The sequence below is a fragment of the Anas platyrhynchos genome, chromosome 13 (genome assembly GCF_047663525.1).
Source record: "Anas platyrhynchos isolate ZD024472 breed Pekin duck chromosome 13, IASCAAS_PekinDuck_T2T, whole genome shotgun sequence".
Taxonomy (NCBI): Eukaryota; Metazoa; Chordata; class Aves; order Anseriformes; family Anatidae; genus Anas; species Anas platyrhynchos.
Genome location: NC_092599.1, coordinates 15911228 through 15936046, shown reverse-complemented (window position 1 = coordinate 15936046; position 24819 = coordinate 15911228). Strand labels below are relative to the sequence as shown.

Sequence of the window (24819 nt, the reverse complement as noted above, 5' to 3'; positions counted from 1 at the left end):
TGGGTTCCAAGCACCTATGTTTTCAGTGCAGAAGTGAATGCTGCATCCTTCCAAAGCCATACTCGGAGACCTGTTGCTGCTCCTGACACCTTGCTGTTGCTGTTCAACATGTTTCTTATTTTCTCAGGAGTATGAAGTGCACGAGTGCCTCAAGCAGCTGCTGATGTCACTGCTGCGGGCTTACAGGTTTTCTCCCATCATCCCAGACCTGGGTTTGCAGGTAAGTTGTACTTCTCGACCCCCAGGAATTTGTGACTAGGCGGCTTCTATTATTTTCCCTTGTCCAGGGGTACCTGATGTTTTGGATAATCTGCAGTTGTTTGATTTAGAGATGACAATTCTGTCCCATTGTACCTCTTAGAGAGTTGTGTCCTCTTCTGTAGATGGAGTCAGTTTCACTTCTTCTGTTTCTGTAGATTCACTACCTCCGGCTCACCATTGCAGTCTTGAAGCATGAGAAATCCAGGAAATATCTACTCAGCAATGTTCTGTATCCTTTGTGCCTCCTCTAGCCTTTGTCTTCCCTGTCCTCAATAACACAGCCAAGGAGACTGCAGGGATCTGCAGGTCCTGAGAGGCAGAAGCCACCCCATCTTTGGGAGTTCATTTCTGATTGCTCAGGTCTCCTCTGTCTGCCTGACACCATTCTCTGCAAAGTTCTGCTTTGAGGAGGGGGAAACAGTGCCACGAGGGAATGTCACATCCATATCACTAACACACAGGACTTTATTTCTACCTGACCAACCTCTCTGGTGTCCGTAGAGCAAAATCAACCTTCTGAGCAGTCCAGCTGCCCTTGTAGCATTTGGGCAGCCGCTGTGATAACTGCATGGGGCTTCTCCCAGGAGAAGGGGGCTCTGGATTTTGCGGAGCTTTGAGTGGTTGTTGGAGAGGGGTCTGTCACTGCAGCTCAGGGAATGCGCCCTGCCCCTTCTCTGATGTAGCTGCTGTGCTTGCTTTAACGTTGCCGCAGCTTTGATGTGCTCCGCTCGGTCGTGTTCTTCTACATCAAGAGCCCGCTTCGCGTGGAGGAGGCTGGTTTGCAAGAGCTCATTCCCACCACGTGGTGGCCAAACCGCTTCACCAAGGAGGTGAGTAAAAGGAGACTGAAAGGAATTTGGTGGCCTGCTGTACCCATCATTTGCTGGCCCCGTGTTTCCAACTGTGTTAACGTTGGTGGTTTAGGCATGCTGCTAGGTGCTGTCACGCACTTGTACGTTGTCTCAGTGAGCTTCTGTTCCTCCTTTGACAAGACACGTCTCCTTGTGCAGTGCTCTCTTCTTAATCAGGGTCTGTCCCCCAACCAGGGCAAGGAGAGTAAGGATGTGAAGGAGGAGAGTGCTGAGGAAAGGCTGAGGCGGCGGGCGTATGAAAGAGGCTGCCAGCGGCTCAAGAAACGCATCGAAGGTTTGTGAGGAAAGAGGGAAACTGCCAAGACCCCATACCTTGTGTGCAGCCAGAGGGACCTATCCACGAGCTGCAGCATCTCACCAGGGGATGTGAGCAAGCCAGAACTCCTTTTAGTGGCTGTCCCCTTTAGAGACATCCCCATCAGCTGGGGATGGATTTATTGCTAGGTGGAGAAGGAGAAAATTCTCACAGTGATGGGACTAATGCTGATGCTGGTTCTTCCTGGGCGGCCTGTGCTAGGGAGGTGGCCTTTCTCCTGGTGACAGGGTGCTGCAGTTGGGGTTGTATGGGTGGGTGGTAGTTCTCCAGTTTTTGTTGTCTGACAGCAGACTGTTGTGTCCCTCTTCTAGTGGTGGAAGGTCTCCAGGTTCAGATTCTGAAGTTGCTACTGAACAACAAAGACAGAGGAGGGGTAAGCACTCTGTGGATCTTTTGCTACCGTATCTCCACATCCCAGGACTTGTAAGGTACAGATTTTTGCACTTTCTGTTAGAGTTTGAGTGCCAGCTCTGGGGCCAGAAGCAGTTCTGGGAGTTGTGCGCTGGCTAACACATCACAATGTCTGTACAGAAGTTCATCTGACAGTCCTCAGAAGTAGTTCTGTAACCGATCCATTAAGGCAGGCTGAATTGCATAAACTGAGACTTCGGACTCTGTTTAAAGGGGTATCAGGTGCTTTGCCAGTGTTAACTGGTTGTATGAGCTGCATCTAGGCCAGCCTTGGGTCTCTGTTGAACTAAGCAGTCACAATCTGACTGCAATTCATTCTACTCTGACAATTAATAATAATTCCAGAGAGAAATGGAACATCAGCTATGTGAGCGCGTGCCTCTATGGAGCAGGTGGAGAGTGCTCATCTGGGTAAAGCTGAATACCTATTGGCCGTGATTGTCCTGGTACAGGCCTCAGAAAACTCAGCACTGCATAGCAGTGGCCTGTGAGATACTCGTGGCTGCTCCAGTGTTGGTGGAGACTGGGTCAGGTGCTCTCCGCTACGCAGTGTAGCTCCCAGGCAGATACTGGGAGCTGCTCTGTTCTCAGTACCTTCAGGCCCCACCAGTACTCAGGCATCACTCTAGGCTCAGACCTTTTTGTGGGGTTTCTGGATGTGTGTCGATGTAGAGTTACACTGGGGGTTTGCCTAATTAATATGGAAAAAAATACGGTGCCCCTCTGCCTTAAGCGCCTGAAGCCTGATTGCACCCCTGGGCAAGTGTGATTTGAGGCAAACAGATTCTGGAGGTGGACAGTTAACGCCTTTCCATGTGAGTTCACCATCTCCTTTTCCTCCTGCCAGGGAGAAGCCTCCAGATACATCTTCCTAAACAAATTCCGCAAGTTTCTTCAGGAAAATGCTAGCAACAGAGGGGTAAGTTGGAGGACCAGCCTTACTGCAAGCCTCACTGTGAGAGCTGGCTCCTCAAGGGTGGGTGCTCTTACCCTTTTGGCTGGGCTGCTTCTAGCAGATGAGCAACTGAGATCTAGATAGTGTGGGGAGGAGGGAGAAAATCTGAGGCTAGAAACCAGGGAGCTTAACTTAACCAAGTCCTGTGTAGTGATTCAGGTGGAAGGAGATCCTTGGGTGTGAGTTGAATATCCTGCTAAAATCTCTCAAGTGCAGCTGTGGTGTGCTCTGCCACAGTTGGCCTGCTGGCTTTGGCATCCTCTTCCCTGCCTGGATGAGGACTGGCCTTCCAGCTCTGGGTCAGGCTGTCAGCCTGCAGCTTTAGAATCAACCCTTTCCTCATCTGCCTCGCTGTGTTAAAGAGCAGCCCTCCTTTAGTGGTGGAGCAGGTGGTATACATCCTCCTCTATCAGCCCAGCTTATTTTGGGGCCGAGGACTTCAGAGGTGGAAGCTGCTGCCTGCCATCAGTGCTGGGCTCCATCCCAGTGCTGGATGGTGCTCTTTGAAAACTGGAAAACTAAAGGTGCTCTTTGAAAACTGGTGCACGAGAACAGGTTTCTTCTGCCTGTCCCACGTGGCCACTGGGACTGAGATGCACTTTCACACCTGCCCTAATGGCTCAACTCTCCTTGTTGCCCTAGAACTTGACTGTGCTGTGCCCGCCAGAGTACATGGTGTGCTTCCTGCACCGGCTTATTGCTGCCCTGCGTTTCTTCTGGGATGGCCACAAGGCGAAGACCCCTGCTGCACTGAGCAGTGATGGTAAGGTCTGGTGGAGAAGCTTTGAGGATGCTTCTGTGTTGAATGCAGATCTACATGTATTCCACTTAATACCTTGACCAGTTCTGGATAATTCCTTTGAGAATTGCAGAATATCACCTATATTTGCTAGTTCATCCTGTATGCTCTGGAGCAGAGTCCAGTATTGAGTACGGGTCTGTAGGAGGGTAGCTCAGTGGTCCAGTAGCTCAAGTATAGAGAAAGATATTTGTCTGTTTTCTTGGTTCTGAGACTGTGGGATTTTGGGGAAACCAAGTCAATGCCAGTTGTTTTTCCACTCTTGAACCCAGCTTTGCCTGTCCCTTTTCTTGCTTTTGGCTTATCCTTTCAATAAGTGCCTTACAGAACCCGTGGGACTTAGTGTCTGAGCTGGAGTAGCTGGGTGGAAAGCTGCCGAGTTTTCCAAGGATCCAATTTTCCCCAGTGCCTGTGGCTGGGAGGCTTGTTGTCAATGACCATCACTTGCTCTTGTTTCTGTGCAAATCTCATACTTGCTTCATGCTGGAAGTTGCCTCTGCCTCAATGGCTTGTGTTCTTATAGGAACACAAGTTGTCACTCAGCGTGGCTTCAGGCTGGGCCCTGGGGTCTGTCTTAGGGTTTACCTGTGTGTGCTGGTGTGTGTGTGGGTCCTGTGCATGGGACTGATGAGACAAACAAATCTCCTTCTCTGCTTTAGAGGCGTATGTCCCTCCCCAGCTTTTCTATAACGGGAAGGTGGATTATTTTGACCTTCAGCGACTTGGAGGTCTCCTGTCTCATCTCAAGAAGACCCTGAAAGGTAAGTGCTCTCGCTTCCAATACCTTCACCCCAGGTCCTGGCTGAAGTTCACCCAAGAGACATCCCAGGGAGGGAGCTGTGAATAATTAATTGTGATTAAATGGAAAGAAAGGAGACTTGAGCTTTAATGAGATGCAAGTTACTCTAGAGAAGGCAGCATCTGTCTGGTGTGGAGTGTCCTTTAAGTTTACAGCTTTACATCCCTGATTGGGGCACTAATTTGTCATCTTTTCCTAATTGCGTGCTTTGGCCTGAATGTTCAGTTGCAAACTTTTTTCTAATCTGATATCCTGATTTTCTCTTACTGCACTTTTATTCCTTTCCCCAGACTTACGGTGTGTGATGGGCATAATGGAGAGGAGCTGAGCACTGTACCTGTGTCAGAGCACCCCCAGCCTGCCCAGGGGCAAAGCCAGACAGGCTGCCTGTAGGACGGGGGTTAGCTCTACGGTGGTTTGCCCTGGCACGTCAGCAGCTCCAGCCCCCCCTGCTGCAGCTGTAGTGGCATGTGAGGCCTGCAGCGGTGGGACTGGGCATCCAAGTCAAGCAGTCCTTCCGGGATCTTGCTTCAGCCTTTGGCTGGTGGAGGAAAGGGGGATGGTCTGGGAACACCTGCAGGGGTAGTGCTCTTGCTGCTCCCCAGCCAAGGGCTGGGAGCTGTCAGGACGCTGCCCGTCAGCATGGCTCTGCTGGGGGTGAAAATGTCTGCATGCTCCTTGCTGTAACACTCCAACACGGAGCAGCCCCGTGTCCTTCCTGGACAGCTTTAAACCTGTGGCTGTGGACTAGGAGACACAATGTTCAGGCTTTGTACAGCGTAGCTATCACAGAATCAGAGAATGGTTTGGGTTGGAAGGGACCTTAAACATCATCTAATTGCAACCTTTCAGCCATGGGCAGGGACACCTCCCACTAGACCAGGCTGCCCCCAGCCCCATCCAGCCTGGCCTTGGGCACTGCAAGGGATGGAGCATCCACAACTTCTCTGGGCAGCCCGTTCCAGTGCCTCACCACCCTCAGAGTGAAGAATTTCTTCCCTATATCTAATCTAAACCTACCCTCTTCTAGTTTAAAGCCATTACTCCTTGTCCTATCAATACACTCTGTGACAAAGGGTCCCTCTCCATCAGAGCAGCCTTCCTCTGGGCTTTGGGGGACCTGCAGTCCCCCAAATTGGGGACATACAACGGGGCAGTGTTGAAGAGTTGGAGGCTTATCAGATGGTCTCAGGCCCTGAGTTCCCCTCTCTGTGCTACTCCAGTTTGTCCCCAGCAGTTGTCTCCTGGTTCCTCAGTTATTCTGTTTGCTGCTGGTAGGAACAGGAACAGAAACGCGTTCTGGGTGAGCTGCTTGGTCTTTGTTCTGTTAGCAAGGGCAGATCTCTGCCACATAAGGGGGACAGTGAGCTTGTTCTGATGCAGCGCCCAGCTTCACCAGCTGCTTCTCTGCTGCTGAGAAGCAGGAAAAGATGAGCCTAGGGCTGTGACAGGTAACTCGTGCATTCACAGCTGCTCTGATGTGCTTTGTGCAGATGACCTGGCTGCAAAAGCCAATGTCTTGATTGACCCTGCAGAACTGCAGTCAGTGACTATGGATGATCTTGATGAAGATGAGGAATCAGCGACATCAGCAGCACAGGTGAGCCATGTACTGCGATTCATCAGTGGGGCCCCTGGTGCTGGGGCAGCAAGCTTAGCCTCTAGCTACTAGAGCTTTGCTTTAGAGAGAAGCAGTGTCTGGGCTGGGACTGTAAGCAGCCCGTGAGCGATCAGGTGAACAGCTAAGCATGCACGTGAGCTGCCGTAGATCAGCAAGGTCCTGGATGCCCCAAGTCTGAGCAGCAAAATTTTCTCTTCTCCACATTCTGACTCCTCACAGACCCAAATGTGTCCCCTCTCTTCAATGGCAGCTCTTGACACTTGCATTTGAAGGGGTGCAAGGCAGCTGTAGACACAGCTTCTTGCTGTGCACATCTGCTGCTTGTGCCTGGCACGTGCCCTAACAGCCGGAACTGTTCCTCCCTTAATTTCTTCTCAGTCCCAGCGTCCCTCCGCCGCCTTGGCCATCGGTGGAGCTCTTGCCAGACCTGGCTGGCTCAGCTCGCCCACCCTGGGCCGCGCCAACCGTTTCCTCAGCACGGCGGCTGTCAGCCTGATGAACCCGCGGCGCCCGCTGGGCACCCTCGAGAAGGTCAAAGTGCGCACACTGAGTGTGGAGCAGCGTACGGAGGAGGACAGTGAGTACACCTGCATGGTAGCGTGGCCCAGCTGGTCCCTGGGAGAAGGGCATCTTCAGCTCCCAGTACTCCCAAGAATAAAGCAACCTAATTGCTTCCAGCATTGCTCCTTCCCGTTTCCAGGCCATGCTGAGACCTGCAAGTCCTCAGTCAGCCACTTGGCTGTCCTGCATGTGACGCTGTTGATGGTGTCACTCCGTGCAAAGAGGTGCTGCCTTGGCTTCTGCAAGGGCAGTGAGACTTTGTGGGGACGTAGTGCAGAGGCAGCACGGTTGTTGTTGGGGTGGGACCAGGCAGGTCTCTGAAGCACAGCTTGGGTCTGTCTGAGCGGGTCTGCCAGGTCAGCCCGATGCAGGCAGTGAGATGGGGACTGTGTGTCTGTGTGACTGGTGAATCACACGGGATGGGAAGGAAGAATGTGTTTTAGATGAACAGCAGAGCTTTGGCTGCTGACTTGGGAGAGGTGCAGGCAGAAGCTGAGGTGCCAAAATGTCTTGCTGAGAATTTCTCTCCTGTCCTGGGGGCGGATTGCAGTTGAAGGCACCCATGGAAATGAGGGTCTCTTACTGGGGAGACCCCCAGAGGAGCCAGACCAGCCCATCACAGAGAACTCCCTCCTGGAAATCCTGGATGGGATAGTGATGATGTACAACCTCAGTGTCCACCAGCAGCTCGGGAAGGTAAGTGACACATGCTTTGCAGGCATCCATTCTCCCAACCTCCATTGTTTCTACCCTGACTCTCAGTTTTCTGCTTGCTTAGTGACTGTGTGTCCTCCCAGCCCCCATGGGGGATCTGATTGCATGCTTGTGTATCTGGAGGAAAAAATACCCTCATTTATTGTTGGAATCTGCTTGTTTTTCAGATGGTTGGTGTGTCAGATGATGTGAATGAGTATGCCATGGCACTGAAAGACACAGAGGAAAAAATCAGCCGCTGCCCAAAGAGGGTAAGTGTCTCTGGACTCCTAGCTTCATTCTCTGGTAGCTCCTCAGTACCTGGCAAAAAGCATGAAGCACAATGCCTGATTTCCAGCCTTGGAGCAACGTCTCGTTGGGGTAGTAACCCATGCCTGGAGCTGGCAGCCACGTTTCATGCTGTGCCAACCCATTGTACCACTGCCTCAAGGAACAGAGGCACTGAAGTAATTGCTTCGGCTTCTCCCAGACAGTCTGTGGCAACTTGCAAACCTCTGTGTGCTGCAGGCAGCTTGGAGCCAGTCTCCTGGGGTGGGAATGTGGGGGTACCCCAGGACTGTGATTTATGGTTTGGAAAGGTTTCCTGTTCAGAGGAGACTCTCCAATCTCCAGCCACGCCACTTCTGCTTGGCCTGCTGGGGCTATTCCTTACATCTGTCATTCACAAGCACAATGAAAGGTCCAGAAGAAAAATCAAAAAAAAAAAAAAAAAAGAGGAAATACCCTGCTGTGCTGGACTTATGTCCTGTTCCAGCTGTCAGAGACTGAATGTATCTGATGATGCATTAAAAAAGTATCTCTGACAGCAGTTGACCCTAAAGCCACTCTGCACACTGGACCAGTGTCTGCATCAGGCCTTGTGGGCTGCAGCTGCGGCCAGTAGGTGCTTTTTATAGCACTGGTTCCCACTCCTTCTGCAGAAAGGCTGCTGACCCCTTCCTTTCCTGCTAATACTCCCTAGCTAGCCCCAAGGTCTTATTCGCTTCTGTGTTGTTTGTCCAGCTCTGAAGAAGGATAATATGAGTGGAAGTGATATCTGTATTTCTGTACTCTTTTTCAGAGGAGAGACATCCATGAGGAGCTGCTGAAGAGCCAAAAGGTCTTCTCTGAGAAACTCAATCACCTGAGTCGTCGCCTGGCTTGGATAAATGTCACCATCTATTCAAAGGTGGGCAGGAGTGCAATGTGGGCAGCTCAGAAGATACCAAGAGCGCATGTCTCTGTATTTGTGGTGTCACACGTGACATTTTTGCTGGTGCTGGAGCAATGCTGATCTGTGAGGCTTGTTTCTACCTTCATGTGCATGAAGAGCCTCCTTCTGAGGCCTGGACCCCCTCCTGTCCCAGCTTTGGGCCCTAAGTGTTTGTCAGGACACGTCCCAATCTGTTCCGAGCTTTGGGTGGTGCTGTAGGCCTTCCCTCGGGAAGCCAGGCCTCTGCAGACAGAAGGGTTCAGGTCAAATGCCCCGTCCAGTTCCTGGGGAGTGCCTAGAGGACAGAGGCTACTGCGAAGCATTTCCCTGAGCTGTGCTGTGTATCACAGGGAGGTCTCACTAAGGCTCTTCCTGCAATCTGCAGGATCCAAGTGTTAGGCTTTTCTGCTCAGGTGTTCTCCCCTTCTTCACTTGGTTCCTATGGGGAGAGAGGGCTTTGTACATTCAGTAACCCACTGACTGTTTGCACAGGTTGTTCTTTCTTCCTTGTATTCACCATCTTCTGGGGTAAGGTCTCTGGACTGTTTTCTCATGAGCAGTTTGTTCTCTTACACTCCGCAGATCTCCTCTTCCTGTCTTCCTTTGCACATTGCCTTGCCCCATCTGTGTTTGTACGTTTTTTGGTGTGTTTTTTTTTTTTTTGTGCTGGGGAAGAGGACACATTTCTCTCAACATGCAGTAGCAGCATGTGTCTCAGGATGTAAACAGGGAGTGGAAGAACAGTGGCTCCTACGAACATGTCTGGCAGAGCTGCAGTGGCAGGAGCAGTGGCTGATCTGACTCAAGCTCGTTACTTGTCCTCTCCTTCACGCCCAGAACAGGATCTCAAGACACAGTGCGGCACTGCAGGAGCTCTCCAGCTGCATTAGCATAGACCACGCTTGCCAGAAAATACACCTTTCTTCCTGGGCTCCTCTTGAAACGCTGGGGGGCGTTACTGGTGTGCATATCAGTCACACCATGATTGTTCGTGTCTCCAGATGATCTGTTGTCCTATTAAACGTGGGGAGTGCGGGTTTGTCACTCTTCTGGATTTATCAGCAGCATCTGCTCGTGCTTCTGCCTCAACCTGCTTGGTCTGCAGGGAAGGCAGGTCACTAGCTGGGTTGGGAAATGTGTGCCAGGAGCTGAGTGAGCTTGCTCTGGAGAGGAGTGTGGCTGCATGGAGGAGCCTGTCCGTACTGCCTGCACCTCGAGGGCTGCCCCTCACAGCTGGTACAGGCGTTTCCCAGTAGAGACATGCCCCCAGTGGGCTCCAGCCTCCACAGGACCTGCATGCTGCAGAGGGACGTATCCCTGTGAGTGGGGCTCTCGAACAGAAAGAGACTGATCCTGCTCTCTGTCTAGAGGTGAAGTCCTGCTCTGTGCTGAGGTGTCAAGCATGGGAGAGGCTGCTCCTTTGGGGAATTAGTTACTAGTTTATTCTGAGCTGAGGGGTTCAAGGTGAGCTGAAAGGGAGACCAAAACATTCTTAGTTTTAAAGTAGACAATACCATCTTATTTTGTTATGACACTATTTATCTGTCACACTGTGGGTGACTATCTCTCTCCTCTTGGCGTAGGCATTTTTCTACCTTGGCAATACCTAAGATGATGATTTTAGGTTATCAAGTCTTTATAAAATCAAATGCAGCTTTCTTTGCCTTAATGTTGTCTGCACAATTGTTCTTTATCCTGAAAGCAACAGTTGAGCTGAAGTGTGTGTCAGTGTTGAGATAAAGATGTCTTTTATTCAATTTATTTGATTTATACTAGTTCGGTGTAATTTGCAGAAAAAACCCATGTAAGTCTCCCAAAGATGGCAGTGGCATACTTTAGAAAAGCCCCTAAGCAAATGAAATCACTTATCTTTTGATTTATTTTTTTTTATTAGAAGTGTAACTCTCTTCTCTCTGTTTATCTGCAAATTGCTATTGCTTATGGTATTTTGTGGCTACGAAGTAGCATTTCCTCTTCCTGTGTCTTTGTTAGTACTGATTTTTATAGCTTAAAGTTATGTAGATGTCCTTACATTTCCTGGGTTTGATCTAGGACCCCCAGAGCTTTGCTAGAGAAGCAAGAAGCCAGTATTGCTCAGGAATGGCTGGCACAGAATCCAAAAGGCAGTGGCCGCCTATTGCAGGGATCTGAGTTGGTGTGAGCTTTCTGCCAGTTCCTGTTTGTTAGTTCCTACAAAAGATGAGCTTTTGTTCCAGCAGATTTATGCTGGGAATGCAAGTGCCTGCCTTCCTTCAGCCACTGTACTTGGAATTAAAATTAGTGTGCCTTTTTTTGCCATCAGGCCTGTGTGGTCAGATAGCTCCCACCAAGGAGCAGTTCCCGGGGGGCTGCAATGCTCAGCGAGACAAAGCCACTGCTGCTCTGGTCTCACACCAGTGCTAACTGTGCTCTGAGTCTGAGGTTGGTGTAGGGATCCCTGATTGTTCCTTCCTCTGGCACTTCTGTGGCTCTATGAGAAGATCCAACAGCACAGACCTGGTTAATGAACTTAGAGCAGCCATCTGAGGAACACCTCAGACACAGAGATGTTTGTAAGGCCTGAGCGTTGTGCTGACTGCTGTGTTTTTCCAAAGAGAAGCTGCTCAGAACTGACTGGGGATTGCTGTGCTCTCTCTGGTCAGGAGAAGATGCAGGATATCTACTGGCTGCTGCGAGTGTGCATCCGCACCATCGAGCACGGCGACAGGACAGGCTCGCTTTTTGCTTTCATGCCAGAGTTCTACCTCAGCGTGGCTATGAACAGCTACAGTGCACTCAAGAACTACTTCAGCCCTGTCAATAGCATGGAGGAGCTTCCAGGTAAGGGGATAGAGAGTCCTTGCTAATTCTGGCCTGATAAAATCTAAATAAAGCCACATCCTTGTGATGAAATACAAGGGCATCCCATCTGTGTCCTCTGCTGGTTGTGACGTCCTTCACTTTATGTTGTCTATACGATGTGGAACAAGTCCTGAGTGCTGTTCCTTGAGTAGGTTCCTACTGCTGAGCTTCAGGCAGGGAGTCCCTGCTTTGCCCGAAGCTGTCATGGTGTTGGCTGTAGTGAAAATCACTGGCAGCTATGGATTTCATATCCAAGGAGCCATCAAGAATGGGTTGGGATGCTGGAGGATGTCACTGCCCTGACAACACATACTGGCTGCTGGTTGCTGCGTGGGGGGAGACATGCCACAAGTGCAGAAATTGGGACTGTTTTGAAATCTCCATGGGAGTGGGATATAGAGATGACCACCCAATTTGTGCCAACCATCTTTGTTTAGGTGGATTCCCTCTGTGCATGTTCTGTGCTTTTCCTGGCTATGGGACCCCAGTGGTTCGTAGCAAAATTGTTCTGTGCTTTCCAGAGCCTGCAAAGGCAGGAAGACCTGCCGTTCCAGCCAACAAGACATAGTTAAAGTGTTCACATCCATTAAGTGAGAGCTGTACCTGCTGTTCAGGGAGCAGAATAATTAAGCAGTAGCAGATTTCTTTAGGGCCTGCAGTCTGGATGTGGCTTCTCTGCATAGATACCGGGTGCTGGTTGTGTTGCTTAGCCTCTTCTGCATTAAGCCTCTCTCTCTTGCCATCTGAGTAGCATGGTTTTATCTTTCTCGGAGTAACTGCTTTAGACTCTGAACGCTGAGGTGGGAGGCTGTGTTGTAGACCCGTGTTTTCCCACCTGTTTGTTTTGATAGCTAGACACACAACAAAACTGCAGAGGTAGCTGCAGCAGGAATGAATCCTGGGGCCTGTCCTGTGCCCACGGGAAAGCTGGCCACAGGGCTGCCCGTTGTGCTGTTGCGTGACCCCTTCTCCCTCCTCGTTGCAGGCTATGAAGAGACTCTGATGCGCCTCGCTGCCATCCTGGCCAAGCACTTTGCTGACTCGAGGATTGTGGGCACAGGTAAAGCTGCTCTCTTCTTCTTTGGGGTGACACGGTGCAGCCCTGACTGGTCCCGCTGCTGGTGGCTCAGCAGATTCGTGTTGGGATCTATCTGCTGAGCTCACAGAGTGCTCTATACCTCCACATACAAAGAGGGTCTGGACTCTGCCCTTTTCCAGCACGTCCTGCTTATATCAGGGTTAGATACATGACCTGGGATACCCCTGTGAGAGCAGGACTCATGTCCCAGCTACTTGCACACTGAGTCTGGGATTTCTTCTTAGCTGCCAGGGCACAAGGATGGTGAGTCTCTGTTTTTCCTGAGCTGAAGTAGGAGTAGGAGAGCAGATGCAGATAGAGATGGGCTGTAAACAGACATCCCCAGTGCGCTATGAGCTTTTGTTAACGTGAGGAACACAAATTTGTACTAAAATGCTGATCTCTCCGTGTGTGCTTCTGCCTTTAGTTCTCTGTGTTTGGGGCATGACTTGGGCTGCTGGAGAAACCCAGCATCCTGCTGAGTGGACTGGGTTTACTGCCAAACCAAGATGCCCTGTTCAGCTTGATGCTCATCTTGGTTAAGTCTGTAGGGAAACCACTGCTTCTGGAGAAAGACTTCAGTGTTTTTCCTTCATCAGCTCAGCGTGTCCTCTGTGAAGGTCCTTGAGTATATGATCCTTTATGATACCTGTGGGGATCCTGTAGACCGAATGATCCAACGTGTCTAGTTCCAGCTGCATGGAAACCAGTTTGGGACACAGGCCTAGGCTCGTACTGCTCTAAACTCCTCCTAACTCAGTAGCCACTTCTAAAGGTGTGTTTACCCTGCTTCCCCAGGAGGACACACGAGTCCTCTTCTCAGCGGTGTCATCTAGACTTAGAAGTGACCCTGCTCCTCTTTTAGAAGCTGCTTTTCCTTCATCCTTTAGATCACACTGACTCTCTGAGAGGCCATGCTAAGGCTGTAGGCATACTGTTCTGTCGCAGACTACAGTGCTGCTTGTCACACCACTCATCTGCTGGTGACTGTCACATCCACAGCAGAGCACCAGGATGCTTGGCTGCTCTTTTGATTCTGTGGAGGTTGGCTAGGTGAGCTTGTGCTCTAGATTAAAATGATTTAAAGTTACCTGGTTGCCTGCACAGGAGTAGATCAAGAAGTACTCTGCTACCTTTAACAGGAAGGCAAGAATCTAGGAATACCCTCAGCTGCTACGGCTAAAGACAGAAGAGACAATGGACTCAGGAGACAGATTCAGGGCGCTTGACTCTTATCCTTCAGACACTCCCACTTCATGACTGAGCTTCCCTCTGCACAGAGGGTGCAGATGCTCCTCGGACTGAAAGTGTAGGTCAGGCAGAAATCACAGTATCATTCATTCAGGTTGGAGGCGATCTCAGGAAGTCTCTAGCTGCAGGGTCAGTTATGATGCTGGACCGGGCTGCTCAGGGCTTTATCCACTCTGGTCTTGAAAACCTCAAAGGATGAAGGCTGCACAACACGGAGCCTCTCTGCACAACCCATTTCAGTGCTGGACTGTCCTCATTTTTCTTCATATCCAGTGTGAACCTCTTGCTTTAATCTGTGCCCATTCTTTCTTACCCTCACACTGTTACCGTTAGTAGTTTGTAACCACAGTCACTGACCACACCTTAGTGATAACCTCTCAGCTTCCTGATAGCCTCTTTGCAGGTACTGGAAGTCTGCTGTAAAAGCCAAAGCTTTATCATCTCTGTGCCAAACAAACCCAGCTCCCTTAGCTTTTCCTTGCAGGGCAAGTGCTCCAGCCCCTGACCATCTTAGCAGACCTCTGCTGAACTCACTCTAGTCTATGTCTGTCCTGTATTTGGGGTATCAAGATAGGATGCAGTGTCTGTCTGATCCAATGAGAGCTAACTAAAAGGAGATAATAGATCACTTCCCTTGATCTATTGGCTATATTCCTGTTGATGCAGCACAGGATACTGTTGGCCTTCTTTGCTGCCAGGGCATATTGCTGGCCCAAGCTCAGGTTACTGATTGCCTCAAGCCCTGAGTTGCTGTTTCCCACCCACTAAATTCCAACCTATAGCGTTGCAAAGGCCCAGGTTTCACTATTTGTCTTTATTTTTTATTTTTTTTTAATTTCATGAAGTTCCTTCTGGCCCATTTCTCCAGCCTATCTAGGTCCCTCGGGCAGCCCTTCCCTTGACCACATCAACTGATCCCACTAATCTGGTATCTGTGAAATTGGTTCTTCCCCAGAACATGTCCAGAGAGGGTCTGTTGTAAAAGAGGGCTAGTTTCTCCCAGCCTCTGCTGTTCAGGTGCTCCGTGGCACGCTGTGTGTCCTTGGATGCCTGTCCTAACCCGCTCTCATTCCTCCCCAGACATCCGGGACTCCCTGATGCAGGCACTGGCCAGCTATGTCTGCTACCCCCACTCGCTGCGTGCTGTAGAGAGGATCCCCGAAGAGCAGTGAGTGCTGCCCTGCCTGCTCCCTGCGGAATGGCTGGGTCCTACCGTGTGTCCTGTTTAATTCCCTGTCCCTAGACCCTTTGCAGCTGACCCGTGTCTCCTGTCTGGTAGGCGGATCTCCATGATGAAGAACCTCCTGGCTCCCTACGAGCAGCGGCCCTGGGCACAGACCAACTGGATTCTCGTCAGGCTGTGGCGGGTGAGCATCCCTGCCTCTCTCACCACCCGGGGCTGGGGGGACACCGAGTGTTTTGCTTTTCGATAGCAGCAAAACCCAACTGTTTGTCACCCTCTGAGATCTTTCTTCATCTCTTTTACCAGGGCTGTGGCTTCGGGTACAGATACACACGGCTCCCACACTTGCTGAAAACCAAGCCTGAGGACGCCAGCCTCCCCAGCCTGCAGAGTGAGTGGGCCGGGGGGCTGGCGTTTGGGATTATGAAGGGTGGTCGAGGGAGGAATGGCATCTTCTCTAGCAGGCATCTCTGCTATGGGCCAGGCCAGTGGTGAGACGGCTGTAGAAGTAGGGGGATCCTAACCAAATATCCAGGCCTGAGCTTTGCAGCCAGCATTTTCTGGGCGTTCCCAGTCTTTCTGCACTTGCTGATGACTCTTTTGGAGACTGGGTGGTGGGTTGAATTCATCCCAAGGGGGTTCTCCCCTTCAAGGGCAAGGTGAGAGGCCCAGGGGCGCATCCTTACGAGAGTGTCACCCCAGAATGTAAGCGTAGGAGAAGAAGCTTTGATGTCTGCAGCAAGCAGCTGCTATGGGTAAACTGATGACTATGGCAAGCAGTAGGTACCCCGTGAGAGGGAGTGGGTGCCCAAGGAGAAAGGGCACTGGAGAAGTTTGCAAGCAGTGTTTTAACCAGGCATCTCTTGGAGCCTGGCAGAGCCTGGCCTGTCTGTGATGGCAGTTAAGTTATCAGCACTATTGTCACACCGAGGGGTTCCTCAGCTCCGCTGCATCTGAGAAAGACGTGGGAAGGAGAAGGTACCTTTCCTGAGCTGAAGTACACGTCCTCAACTTCAGCCTTGCGGGGTCTTGGCCAGTCTGGATACACTCCTGGTTCCTCTCTGCTGTGGAAAAGGCTTCATGCCAGACCTTGCTCCTGGAGAGCTGCTTAGGGATGGGGGCAGAGGATGCTGCAGCCTGATGTGGGCATGTGGAGATGTGCTGGAAGCCCCTTCTGGTGGGGAGAGCTGCCTATCCCTGTTCTAATGGCACTCTTGTTCTCTTTCTCTCTCCTGCCTCTGGGTGCCCAGGAGATCTCTCTGTTGCTAGTTTCCAGAGTAAGTTTGGTGTGTGATCCTCTCTTGTTGTCTGGTGAAGTAGCTTTTAGAGAGCTCCCTCCTTCCCTTGTTCCATGTAGAGAGTCTTCTTTTGGGGGGCGTAGTGGTTCACACAAGGATCTCTTTTCCCAGTTACATCCCCAGGAGATGGCAGGGAGGCTGGCACCCACATGGCAGATTGTGAGGCTGCATCACGCAGCTCTGCCTTGCTGCAGGCTGTGCCAGCCTCGGCTTCCTCCGGTCCTCAGAGGACAATGGGGAAGCCCTGGTACATGTGGCAGGGACCTCGTGAGTCTCCTCGAGATCCCCCCCATCCAGGGAAGCTTTCGGGCAGGATCAAAGTTCCTCAGTTTTCGAGATCTCTCTAAATCCATCTGCAGATGGCTCCACGCAGTCTGAGCCTGGCGTGGGCTGGGCAGGCTACTGGGGACTCGATCCTGGGGCTGCTATTTTAAGGTGCAACTGAATCAATAATGAATGCTGATTTAATTGAAGAGGGACATGGGACTCAGAGGTGTCCTTGAGGTGCTGCCCAGGAAAGGAGGAGGAGGTGTCCCCCTGCCTTCACACCCATCAGTCTTCACCTTGTTGCAATTTGAGCGTTGGCAGGGACAAAAAGGACAAACGTCTGAGCCAAAAGAAATTCTTCTCCGTCTGGGTCTGCTTCTGCAGGCCAGTCTGAAGGGAGCTTTTGCAAATGCCTCTTCTCTAATGCTTCAGCCTCGTCCTGCACTGGGGATGCTTCCCTGAATGGCTCTGGGCAGATGACAGAGGTGTGCTGGCTGTCTCTCAATATATTTGAGAAATGTGGAGCACCGGCTGCTCTGCCCTGCATGTTCCCCATCCCCACTGATGGCAAACGCCCCTGCAGTGAGGTGGTTGTCTAAGCTAGAGGTCTTCCAGGATGAAGCCCTGTTTCCATCTGACGACACCCAAAGAATCGTCCTGTGTGAGTTTAACTGGCCCAACCCTTCCGGTGGTAGTTCCTCAGCCTCAGCAATAAATCCGTGATTTTCTGGTGGGAGCGTACATCTCCTGCTGCTCCTTCTGCCTTTCTCTGCTGGGTTTATAGTACAACATTTGCTCCCTCAAAAGTGTTTATGTAGCAAAGGAAGCTCACTTCTTTGCCCTTCTAAATGGTGGAGGGGGGAAAAAAGTGCAGCCTCTGTTTCTCATTCAGGGAGGCTTTTTTATTCTCCTGCAAGCCCCTGTGTTCACTCTTCGCTTTTTTTTTTGCTTTTTTTTTTTTTCCTTTTTTTATCTTTTTTTTTCTTTTTTTTTTCTTTTCCTAACAGCCCCAGCATTGCCAGTGTCATGCTGGGTGGAACAACTCCCCGACGTGCTGGTCACAGAGCCAGCTCTTGCATTAGCCTGCTTGCCAGCACTTCGCTTTGGAGGCGTGCGGGAGTCCCAGGCGTGCTCTGGGGCTTCACCGTGCCTTGCGTCTGACCTTTTTGACATCTCATTCCCTGAATGCAGTTTGCTTTCCTCCTGCCTCACCCCGTCGGTGTTCCTTTTGGTCCTATGTAAATGTTCTTTGAAGGGACACAGTTTACCAGTGGTGGGGGTTGCTGGCTTACCTTTGTCGCTGTAATTCTGTGAGCCTGGCAGCCACGGAGCAGCAGCTGTTTCACATTTACATCTGGATCCTTTTGAAAACTCAGATTAGTGCTGGGTGGAGCTGCTTTGCTTCCGAATCTGGTCCATTTGGGGCTTTCCTCCTCCGCGTTCCCAGCTCTGCTGTAAGTGCTGCAGCATTTGGAGCCCCCACACGTACGTCACTTGGTCTGCTGGCCAGGGAGTCTCACAAATGGCCCGGTTATAAATCTTCCTGGGTCATTAGCAAACTATAAAGTACATAATTATCTTCCTGTGATGAAAGTACATGACCCTGCTTCTTTACAACTATCTGCACTTATTGAACGCTTCCACTTTGTCTGCTTTATTAATTTTTAACTCTATCTGTTGATGGGCCTCTGCTACTGTTTGACTTTTTCCCATTACTAGTTTTAAAAATAATTCTGTTATAATATTTTCCTCTAGTTAAGGAAACTGATGTATAGCCAGGTTTGTCACAGATGTTTCATTTATACCTTTTCTTCTTGTTACCTCTTTTCTCCATGTTATCTTTGACTCCTGGCTGTGTTTGTTTATATTCACTTTGGTTTTTGCATTTTAATTTACCTCTTTGCTTCATCCTGGCCTTGGTGAACCTTCCAACTGAAGTGTTGGCAGTAGCACTGGGGCTTTCTGGCTGCCTAATAACCTTTTCAAAGAGCTCAGTGTTTTTATTCACCATTTTTCCCCCCACCTAGATCTTTGCCTTTCCTCCTCCAGCTGCTTCACTCATATTTCTGTGGGGAAGTTTCAGTTGTGGAGCCATCGGATATATCCGTAACCGCTCGGAGCCATGCTCTGTTGCCCACATCAAATGTATTGAGGTCATAATTTCTGGCCTTGGAAAACCACCGATTCCTGTTCCAATGGCTGATCTTTATCTGCCATAATGATGGCTAAGCCAAGGCTGAGTGGCTTTTCTATTAAGGAGTTACAAGTTTTAGAAATACTAATGACATGCTCTTGCCAAGATCAAGAAAGTAACCGCATCAACAAGGATCCGTACGCTCCATGAGCTGCCATTCCTCTCAGCAAATTGGCAAACACAAAGTGGGGGTGAATCCCCAGGGTAGTGATGCTGCCTGGGGTGTGAGGGAGGAAATGCCTCGGTAAAGGTGAATTTCTTGTAAACGCAGGTGAGCACAGCACCAGGGTCCAACACGGAGTTGGGTTTCTAGATACCATTACTGATTGCCCTATGCAGACCCCAATCTGGCAACGCATGCAGGGGAAGAAGCTGCTCTTGCTATGGCCAAGGGCAGCTCTCTTACCTTGCTTTCAAAGAGCAGCAGTGCTCACAGTGTATTTAAGACTCACAATCCTCCTAGGAGCAGCAAAGGCCAATTTAGTGCACCTTCTTCTGGTGGTAGCCTAAAACCTTAAAAAAAACTAGGTAAGTGTGGAGAGGTTTGACAAGAGGCACCGCTTTTTAATGCTTTTACAGACTGGCACAGTCTTTGCTAGCAGCGAGGAAAGCATTTAAGAACCTGGAATTGGATGCTTGGAGCAAATTCACACCACTTATTGGAAAAAGACCATGAGGAAACAGCCATTGGCTAAAAGTCAGGATAAAGCAAGTTGTTACAAGCAGAAAAGCATCCTTCAAAAAACCAAAGCTGCCTTCAAATGAGGTAGGCTTTGGCTGGGCGCTTCATTTGGAGATCTGTCTTGACTTGAAATGTCAGTAAGAGGCGTTGGTGGCGGGCCAGTGGAACAACCCCCAGAGCTCCTCCACGAGGACTGATGGTCATTGCCTGAAACTGCTTCAGTACTTGAATGCTGGAGGGGGCTAATATGTCAGCAGTTATTAAAAATCACTTTTTACATATTTAGGGGAGGCTAGGAAAAAAGCAAAGACCAAAACTGCCAGCCCTGCAACAGAGCCTTCCTCTTCTGAGCGACTGGGAGAGAAAACAGAGGTGAAATTCAGCATAACCAGAGGTGATAGTGAATGCAAAAGAAAAATGGGGTTTAAAAATGGGCTGCAGGCTGTAGAGACAAAGTTGAAGATCACAGGTGTCTGTGGGAGGGTCCTGGTGACAGGTGACCCGGTCTCTGCTCAGGTGAGGGCTGTGGCTGGCACTGGATCCAGGTGGCAGGGGCTTTGTCCAGCCCCCAAGGCTGGAGACCTCCCTGGGGCCTGTCCCTGCCCCATCCTGAGGAAGGAGCCCCTGTCTGTGCGGGTATCTTCCCCAGCCCCTCTGCAGAGTGGTGCCCAGCCCCTGGTTCCCAGCCGGAGCTGGGAGCCGCAGATGCAGGATTTTATGCTTCTTATTGAATGTGACAAGGGTTTTTTTGTCCCGACCCTCAAGGTTCTCAGGATGCCTTGCACATCAGACAAATCCCCTTGTTCAGTGTCAGCTGTGGGTTTGCTGAAGCCGTGCTGTGTGCCAGCCTCTGTCGCTGACGGGGAAGAAAACCAAGTGGGCTCCAGCACTGGCTCCTGGGCTTCTCTGCTTGCACCTTGCAACCAGCAGCTTCCTGAGGATCCTGAGCTATAAATTCTTCCAGAAGGGTCATCCTCAAACTGCAATCCTAGTTTGATCTTTTGGAGGGGAAAAAAAAAAATCATAGTTAAAGGAACAAATTACACAACAGCAATGACAAGGAGAGGAGAATAGAAGGAACCAAACCAGGCAGTGCCTTTCTGCAAATCTGCCCCGTGTTTGGGGTTTGGATGCTGCCAGTGCTTCTGATTCCACCTCTCCAAAGAAAATCTGGGACACCTGGCGAGGGTCAGGGAGGGATGGGAAAGGGGACAAGGACGTGACAGTCCCTATAGGAGAAACTGCCTAGACTGGAGGTGTTCCTGTTTGGAAGGAGTGATCTGGGCTGCCGTGAAGGTCTGTGAAATCAGGGCTAGCTGGAGGCAGCGAATGGAGAGCAGCATCTCTGCCCCTCCCAGCAGAAGGGGGGGGGGCAGCAAAGAGGAAATATTATCAAATAAAGAGAGCAGGAGCCAGGCTCAAATTAGAATTCTTCCTGCCACACACAATTATACTGTGAAGTGTTGCTCTGGGACATGTTTGATGCCAAAGGCTTGCGTAGCTTCAGGGGGACCCTGAGCAGGAAAGCCGCTTGGGATCACTAAGTACATAAAAGGCAGCCCCTGAACCACACATTGCCAAGGGCTGGGAAAGTACCATGGGGTGGGCATAGGCCATTAAAGATGTTTGTCTGATGAAATCCTTCCCAAAGATGTGCTTTGAGCCAGGATCAAAGCCAGGGTGCTGGGCTGCCTGCGGCGTAAGCACTCGGCACGTGTCCCCATCACACCAGAACCTCGTACCTGGGAGCGGGAGCGTGCAGAGCACTTTGTTCTGTGCAGGAGGAGGTGATGATCTCCACTTGTCTCCTGCCATTTCTCCCTGGCTCTGCTGTTCCCACCTAGCCCCCAGCGATGTGCTGGAGGTTGCCCCGTGTTTCCTTTGCCCCTGTGCCGGCCTTTGGGGCAGGGTGCCACCCCACAGGCCCTTTGCATTCAGAGCACAGCTCGTTCCTCTGCGTGCTGTGGTGCCAGTGCTCCTGAACCTGGCTGGCCCTGCCGAGGGCACAGCCCAGCAGCAAGCAGAAGCCTCTGAGGAGTGGGGTTTGCCAGGTGTCGGCTCTGGGCAGCTGTTTACACACTATTATCAGGAGTGATTAAAGTCAAGGCGACCCTCCAGAGCCAGGCACGAGGCTGTGGGGCATCGCGCTGTGCGCGTGGGCAGCAGCAGGCACGCGGGGCTGGCCCCTGCTTAATCCAGGCTGGCATTGCAAAAAAGCGCTCGGAGGCCCAGCAGGAGAGCTCGCTGCTCAGCACAGCCCTTGTGCCCAGCCTCCCAGCGCCCTGCCATCCCCGTTTGCTGTCTTACAGCAAGACACAGGCTGATATTTAACGAGCCCAGGAGCAAGCTCCTGCCTGCTCTTGCCCCAGGCCCGTGGCCGCTCTGGGTGCAGGCTGCTGAAGCTGTGTGTGCTTGCAGAGCCGTGCCCCTCCACCCTGCTGCAGAGGCACATGGCAGACCTGCTGCGCAGCGACCGGGACTTGGCCCCCAGCTTCCTCAACAGTGTCCTCAACCAGCTCAACTGGGCTTTCTCCGAGTTCATCGGCATGATTCAGGAGGTGAGCGTGTCGGCACCTGCGGCGTGCCCGTGCCCTGCACCGAGCAGGGTTCAGGGCTCTGCTCTCAGGAGTTCCCTGGCACACACGGGAGCCAAGCTGGAGGGGGGGTCCTGGCCCTTCTTTTGGGAAGAGGCACCTCGGTGAGCTCTCTCTCTCTTGCTCGGTAGATCCAGCAGGCAGCGGAGCGCTTGGAGAGAAACTTTGTGGACAGCCGCCAGCTGAAGGTGTGTGCCACCTGCTTCGACCTGTCGGTGAGCTTGCTCAGGGTGCTGGAAATGACCGTCACGCTGGCCCCCGAGATCTTTCTGGACTGGAATCGCCCATCGTCAGAGCTGCTGCTTCGGAGGCTTGCCCAGGTACCGTCCTTCTGCCAAGTGCAAAGAAACATCCTCTGGAGTGGCCCTTAGCACACAGCTGGGCAATACGGGGGAGAGCCAAGGCAGAGCAGAGTTCTGCAGCATCCCACTCTTGTCCCAGTGTCCCCAGGAGGCTGTGTCCCACCACGGAGCGTGCCCACAGAAAGGGTGCAGCTTTCAGCTCGTTGTGCATGCAGGGTCAGGAAGCGGGGTGCCGCACACAGAGGCCATGCACAGCTTGCAGCAGTTGTGTCAAGCCTGGAGCAGTCCCTGCTCATCCCACTGGGGGCTGAGTGAGAGCTAATGGTGGCTAATTAAGTGCCTTTGCAGCTGATTCCTTCAGTGCAGAAATCTCAGCCTGTGGTGATGCTCTGTCAAGCAGAGCAGTACATTGCTTTCTGTGCTCTTCCGTGCTCCGGGGCTGGTAGGTCCATCCTGCTGCCATCTCCACTCCTCTGACACTGCTTTGCCCAGCAGCAGCTGCCACTTTGTTCTTCATGGGCTGTGGCAGTACCTTCTGCTTCCCAAGAGCTGTGTCCACAGAATTAGCTTGGCATCTGTAGGTGGGATTCAGCTTTAGGTGTGAGGTGCTGAGATTCGGGTGTCTTGACCTCAGGCTGACTCTTCCCTGTGAGGTGTGGGTGCAGTAGAACCACTGTGATGTGGTGCTGCCTCCCTCTGTGCCAGGGCCGGGCTAGGACTGTGCTGCAAGCTCATGTGGACGGTGAGGGGAGCCCTGTCCAGCCTCTTGCTCAGCCTTCCCTGTGGGCCCACAATGTGCACCTGCAGCTGCGTGGTGTCTCCAGGCTGTGTCAGCTCATGACAGCCAGTGTTAGCTGATGCTCCCGCTGTTGGGGCTCTGAAAGAAGCATGTTACAGAGCTGGTCAGCTCAGGTTTGAGATTTAGGAGCTGTAAAAAGAGGCATGTCTTAATTCTAAAAGTTTTTATTAACCCTGTCTCTAACGTGCCGTCCAGCAGCAGAGTAGGTGCCCCTGCAGCACCCATTGGCTCCCAGCCATGCTGCTCCAAAGCACGCTCTTTGAGTGCTGCTCACAGAAAGACCCATCCAGAAAAACAAATGCTCTCTGCTTTTCCCTACGCAGCTCTTGAACCAGGTTCTGAATCGTGTGACAGCTGAAAGGAACTTGTTTGACAGAGTGGTCAACCTCCGTTTGCCAGGTGGGTCCATGCATTAGCTCTCCGTCCCTTCCCTCTGGTGAAAACGTGCTGGAGAAGTGCCCCCGGGAAGTGGGTGGCTTGGTTGCTGTGCTTTGCATCGAGTAAAGGGTGCACTGAAATGCTAGAGCAAGCTGTTCTCACCCATGTCACCCGTCCTCTTTCTCCTGGAGGTGACTGAGTTTTGCCTCTTAGCAGGACCTGGCTCCAGGTGCTATGTAGGCATCCTACATTTCCCATACACCAGCTGGATTTCCCTTCCTGCTAAGTAGAGGACAGATTTCCTTCCCATCCCGAGGCTTGGAAGAGGCGGGGATGCTCCATTTTGAGGGCCAAGCCTGTAGCTCACATTAGTGGGAAAACCTCCTATCACGGGGGGAGCCCAGGTCACCCTGCAGGCTGCTGGAGAGCCAAAGCCACAGCCCCTGCGTCCTGGACTGTGCTGCCACAAGTCCCAGGGCAGTGGTGCAGCCCTGTCCTGTCCCTTGTGCGGTGACAGTGGGTCCATCTTTCTCTTTTGCTTCCACAGGGTTGGAGAGTGTGGACCATTACCCAATTCTCGTGGCTGTGACGGGAATACTGGTCCGGCTGCTTGTGGACACTGATGCTCAGGGGTGAGTGGATTTGCTCGCTGAAGCACAGCATCACTGCGCATGGCACTGCTTTGGGTAACTGCAGCAGTCTGTGTCACAGGTGACATGAGAGGAGCAATGTATTTGCGTGGTGAGGAGAGGCAGATGTGCTTGGAGCAGGCAGAAGCCGGTGTGTTTTAAACCCCTGCTCCGTAAGTGAGGTGGTTTCATTGTTCTTCCAGCAGGGTGGGGTCACTGTCTGCAACCCCTTTTTAGGCAAACTTTTCCTTATCAAAGGACATCTCTGTGTTCAGCACACCAATGGCCTTGTCGTGTAATTGGGAGCAGGACAGCTTCCAGCATCCTCAACTGAAAACATTCTCAGGGAAGCCATGGCTCAGCTCAGACTGCTGGCTGATGTGTGCTTGCACTGAGCCCTGAAAAAAAGCTCGTGCTGATATACTCTGCAGCCCTGTCTTTGCTCTCTCCCAGCGTCGCCCTGCCACCGTGCTCTGTAGGATGCTGGAGGAGAAGGAGCTCTGTCCATACTGCACACCCTGCTCGTTTCCACGCTGGGAGAACATGATAGTCCCTGGCTTTGCAGAGAGCAGAGCCCCATCTGGCTGAGCGGCTCAGCCCTGCAGCCAGGCTTTCAGCTTCTTCTCTCAAGGACTCAAAGATGTACACAAATACATCTAATTATACCCTGCCTCCCGTGGCTGCTGCACCAGTCACACAGCCCCAAGGATGACAGTGCCAAGTGCTTAGCACAAGGTCACCGATCAGTGGCCTTGCTGGGCTGGGGGTGTGGGTGTATTTTGCTCTCCCCCAGAATCCTGCTGCGTGGAAAAGGCGAATGGC

At 51.6% G+C, this 24819-nt stretch overlaps 1 protein-coding gene across 4 annotated transcripts in view; it reads left to right on the top strand.

The window, feature by feature from the left end:
* The window catches only part of RNF123 (ring finger protein 123), a 46839-nt gene that overhangs the window by 11594 nt on the left and 10426 nt on the right, over window positions 1–24819 (top strand). For all 4 annotated transcript variants that reach the window (XM_072044069.1, XM_072044068.1, XM_027468002.3 and 1 more), the window contains exons 14-35: window positions 128–220; window positions 417–490; window positions 974–1091; window positions 1308–1407; window positions 1761–1822; window positions 2708–2779; window positions 3458–3578; window positions 4274–4375; window positions 5907–6013; window positions 6413–6611; window positions 7146–7291; window positions 7477–7560; window positions 8370–8477; window positions 11144–11321; window positions 12328–12402; window positions 14752–14839; window positions 14951–15038; window positions 15161–15245; window positions 21714–21853; window positions 22021–22209; window positions 23314–23389; window positions 23916–24000. In XM_072044069.1, the coding sequence (XP_071900170.1) occupies window positions 128–220; window positions 417–490; window positions 974–1091; window positions 1308–1407; window positions 1761–1822; window positions 2708–2779; window positions 3458–3578; window positions 4274–4375; window positions 5907–6013; window positions 6413–6611; window positions 7146–7291; window positions 7477–7560; window positions 8370–8477; window positions 11144–11321; window positions 12328–12402; window positions 14752–14839; window positions 14951–15038; window positions 15161–15245; window positions 21714–21853; window positions 22021–22209; window positions 23314–23389; window positions 23916–24000 (2390 nt within the window). The remainder of the gene's footprint in view (window positions 1–127; window positions 221–416; window positions 491–973; window positions 1092–1307; window positions 1408–1760; window positions 1823–2707; window positions 2780–3457; window positions 3579–4273; window positions 4376–5906; window positions 6014–6412; window positions 6612–7145; window positions 7292–7476; window positions 7561–8369; window positions 8478–11143; window positions 11322–12327; window positions 12403–14751; window positions 14840–14950; window positions 15039–15160; window positions 15246–21713; window positions 21854–22020; window positions 22210–23313; window positions 23390–23915; window positions 24001–24819) is intronic.